The 4,027-nt window shown below is 39.1% G+C and overlaps 1 protein-coding gene across 7 annotated transcripts in view; it reads right to left on the bottom strand.

Moving 5' to 3' along the window:
* The window catches only part of LOC109413045 (serine-rich adhesin for platelets), a 384,895-nt gene extending 381,415 nt beyond the window's left edge, over positions 1–3,480 (bottom strand). For 3 of the 7 annotated variants that reach the window (XM_062854508.1, XM_062854509.1, XM_062854510.1), the window contains exon 1: positions 3,090–3,112. In XM_062854508.1, the coding sequence (XP_062710492.1) occupies positions 3,090–3,095 (6 nt within the window). In that variant the 5' untranslated portion in view covers positions 3,096–3,112. Of the gene's footprint in view, positions 1–3,089; positions 3,336–3,387 lie in introns of those variants that run through there. The other 4 variants (XM_062854512.1, XM_062854518.1, XM_062854520.1 and 1 more) reach the window with 4 other exon arrangements.
* Between the last annotated feature and the right edge of the window lie 547 nt (positions 3,481–4,027).

Here is a 4,027-nt window from a genome sequence, read left to right as displayed (position 1 = left end):
CAACATGATAATGTTCCACCCTCCTTGTGGATCATCTTTGCTAAAATATTGAACGTTTTTCATTAATGAAGATCTTCAATGGAGATCTTCAAATACTTTTTGGTCAAAATTTGCACTGAAACATGAAACTTAGGGAGAGTTGGGGCAAAATAAGCCACATCCCGTGCCACATTCATGGTGGAAATCAACTCTATCGGCAAAAGTGTCTACGCCAAAAATTAACTAGTGTTACAAAAACCTAAGATATGTACCAACATTTACACCATCCGACAGTTAAAATTAGACAAAATCACAGCAAACAAAAAAAGAAATACGTATCTTTCCCCTGAAGAAGACACCATCCAAAGTGTCGAAACGTCGGGTTAGATAAAAACTCGTTTTGATTTAACAAGACTACGTAGCCGTCAAAATCCGAGGTCTTTTGAACAGTATTTGTATTATGATTCCCGTGATTAGTACGGAAACATAGAAGACAGCTTGAAAATCTATGAAAAAACTAGTTTTTCATGATTGATAAGTAGTATGGGGGAAAATGGACCATTACAGTGATCGACAACAAAACAATGTTCAACTTCAATCGAGAACAACCGATGCTATATTATTTAACATTTTTCTGGAATATATATCGGCGGCAAAGGTTTATCTTCACTTCATTGTTGTTTTGCATTAAAATAGTGCAAAAAAGGGGAAAATGGGGTAAAATGGGCCATTTTCCGTGGCTTGTACAAGACGAAACTGCCACCATTCGATTTCTTGAGGTCTGTGATGCCTTTCCAAACCAGCGGCTTCTAAAAGTTGCGATTTTGGGTCCATTTTTTCCCACTGTGCGCTGCTTGGTGGCTAGGTAGGGGTTTTGACCCCATTCCCGGCACGGTGAACAAAATTGTTTAATACTTAAATTCACAACGAAACGACCGTTTTCGTCTACTTCTTCCATTTGAGTCAGATACCGGAAAGTTGATTTTGAACGAGTTTACTGCACCTAGTTATGCACCAATAGGACACAATCGGCGAAGTACTAGAATTGAAGTAATGAGCTGAATTTTTGTATGGTGAGAAGGTCAATTCTCCGTTTCTGCAATAAAATGGTACAAAATGCGTGGGTATTATGATTCCTTGCCTAATTTGATGCTGTTTGAGCAAAACTTTGGGTAACTGTGTTGTTTATGTTGCAAGAATTGGAGTAAACAACAACACAGTTACCCAAAGTTTTGCTCAAACAGCAACAAATTAGGCAAGGAATCATAATATCCACGATTTTTGAACCATTATTTCATTGCAGAAACGGTGAATTGACCATCTCACCATACAAAAATTCAGCTCATTACTTCTATTCTAGTACTTCGCCGATCATGCCCTATAGGAAGCAATCAGTGAAGTACTAGATTGAAAGTAGTGAGCTGGATTTTTGTATGGTGAGATGATCAATTCTCCATTTCTACAATGAAATGGTACAAACAGCGTGGGTTATATGATTTATTGGCTAATTTGATGCTGTTTGAGCAAAAGTTTGGATAACTGTGCTTTTGTATTATTTTTTCTTGCAACTTCAACAACACATTTATCCAAACTTTTGCTCAAACAGCATCAAATTAGTAAAGAAATCATATAACCCACGCTGTTTACACCATTTCATTGTAGAAATGGAGAATTGATCATCTCACCATACAAAAATCCAGCTCACTACTTTCAATCTAGTACTTCACTGATTGCGTCCTATTCTCGGCACCAGTGCCGAACTTTCAGCAAAATCAAATGGGAAATCACTTCGGCACCCATCTTTGTGCTGACGAAGTGCACCCGCCTGCGTGTAAAAGTTGTTTCGAGCACTTGTGCGGCTTCAGAGTGAACGTGTAGCTTATTGACTGTGGATCTCGTTGCGCAAATGTTGCGGGAGATGATTACCTACGGAAGTGCGTTTGGAAAATATGCGGTAAGTGATATATTGATTTGTTTTGCTGTGAGGTGCCGGGAATTGACGCGGGTGCCCAAGTAGTTCAAAGCCCTATGCGGAGTGCGAGAGTAAGTCTCGGCTTCACAAAAACAATTCGCTCTCACTTGTAGTTAGTGGGCACAACGGCGACTGTGTTGTGGTTTGGCATCTAAGCCGAAAGAGAGATGGCTTTGTGGAAAAGGAGTGTTCACGGTGTGGCTTCGAAGTCAGTTTGGGTTTCTGTTCCGCAGAATCATTACCTGTTCTGTGGCTTAGTTGGTTAAAGCGCCGGTCTAGCGAATACGGAGTCGTGGGTTCGAATCCTACCAGAACGAGATTTTTCTCACAAATTTCATCTCTCAATTTGTCAATTGGCAACATTTCGTGCCTTCTAATTACAAGTTTTTCCAGCCAACAAGACCTGTTTTTGCAAACAAAGTTTCCCCATTAAAGCCCTGACTTGATTTATGCACAAAATTCTCTCTTTTTATGCATTTTTTAAATTATGCATGCCCGCCCATCTAATGCATTGCAATGGCATACAAAGAGGTTTCAATGTACATCATCTACTCATTAAGTGATTGCTAATTTTAAGCATGCACATGCATTTTCGAGAACACAGACGTATCTATCTATACCATTTAAGCACTCCATTAAAGTTAATTAGCCCGTGCACAAGGGAGGAGTTTTGGGGGTCGATGTTCCTCACACTAGGCGCCCCTCCGCCCTTTGCCAAAATATGGAAAAACCCCTCCCTTGACGCCTTTTCAAAGCACGGGCCTGCTCGGAGGACTTCGTTTTGTTAGTGAAACCTACACAATCTCGAAATAGAATTCATTTTGGAACTTTTGTTTGAAAATGTAATCACAAAGAAAGAAAATACAATTTGTGAAGAATGTGTCAAAAATCTCAAAATCCCTTGGGTCTTACTACATCAATTTAGTGAATGATAATTGTTGAAGCACAATTGTTAGCATATTTAAGGGAGAAAAGTAGAAAAGTTTAAAATGACAAACAGACGCAAATAATATACCTACCACATCAATAGAAAACTTCTTAAAATTGTCGTGTTATACTTGAAAACAGTGATCAAACATTAGATTTAACAAATCAATTATTAATACCATTATTTTACTGAATCAAGAAGTTGTCTTACTATCATCTTGGCGCAATTCCTGAGATTCATACGATTTTAGAACGCATCAACATTCACTTCACTACATCTCAATTCGTAAACGTGCCCTGTACGTTGTTATCATTTGTAACACCTTATCATCATACAACCTCCACCATTGTAGCAGTACTTGCCAGTCACCGATATTGCTTATGGTTCGTCGTTGTAGTCGTCAGCTAGGGAAAAGATTATGACGGCGATGATAATAGTAGGAGATGGAATGGCGTGACCACCACCAATAGCACCGGCTGCCCTGAGCCTGGAATCATAGATATCTTACCACCCATCCTGGCGAGGACGACCGCGCTATGACGAGCACTGAACGTGTAGTACATGATTATTACTTGTGCCTTTTCCTGGAAAGAAAGAGGAAAAAAGAGAACGCTCGATGAGATCTACGTATACTGTTACACGGTTGAACGAGGTGCTGTTTGTTCGCCAGTTCTTGCACCACCCTTTGGTCAAATATACTATATTAACAATATAGGTCACTTCGCGTTTTCATATACAACGCCATGGAGACACAGCTGGCGAATGATTACAGCACCACCTGTTGTCAGAAAAAATCAATAATTGTATTTTGATAAATTTTAGTTTACCGTGCAATGCGACATTTCTCGAAAAAGATGTTAGGGGTGTCGAAGTTTATTGTTCCCAAATAATCGATTATTAAATACACTGAAGTTTTTTTACGACGGTAATGGTACCGCGTAAAAAAAACACGTAAAAAAACCGCGTTATTTCAAAAAACGTCGAAAAAAAAAGTCAAGTCACATTAGATGTAATCCTGACTATTTGGCGCGTGTTTTTGAAAAAAACTCGGTTTTTTTACGACGGGTTTAGAAATAACGCGGTTTTTTTACGCGGTACCGCGTAAAAAAACCGCGTAAAAAAACTTCAGTGTAATCGATTTCCAATAT

This window comes from Aedes albopictus, chromosome 2 (assembly GCF_035046485.1).
Source record: "Aedes albopictus strain Foshan chromosome 2, AalbF5, whole genome shotgun sequence".
Classification (NCBI taxonomy): domain Eukaryota; kingdom Metazoa; phylum Arthropoda; class Insecta; order Diptera; family Culicidae; genus Aedes; species Aedes albopictus.
Note: the sequence above shows the minus strand (reverse complement) of the source record. Positions and strands in the feature narration are given on the sequence as shown.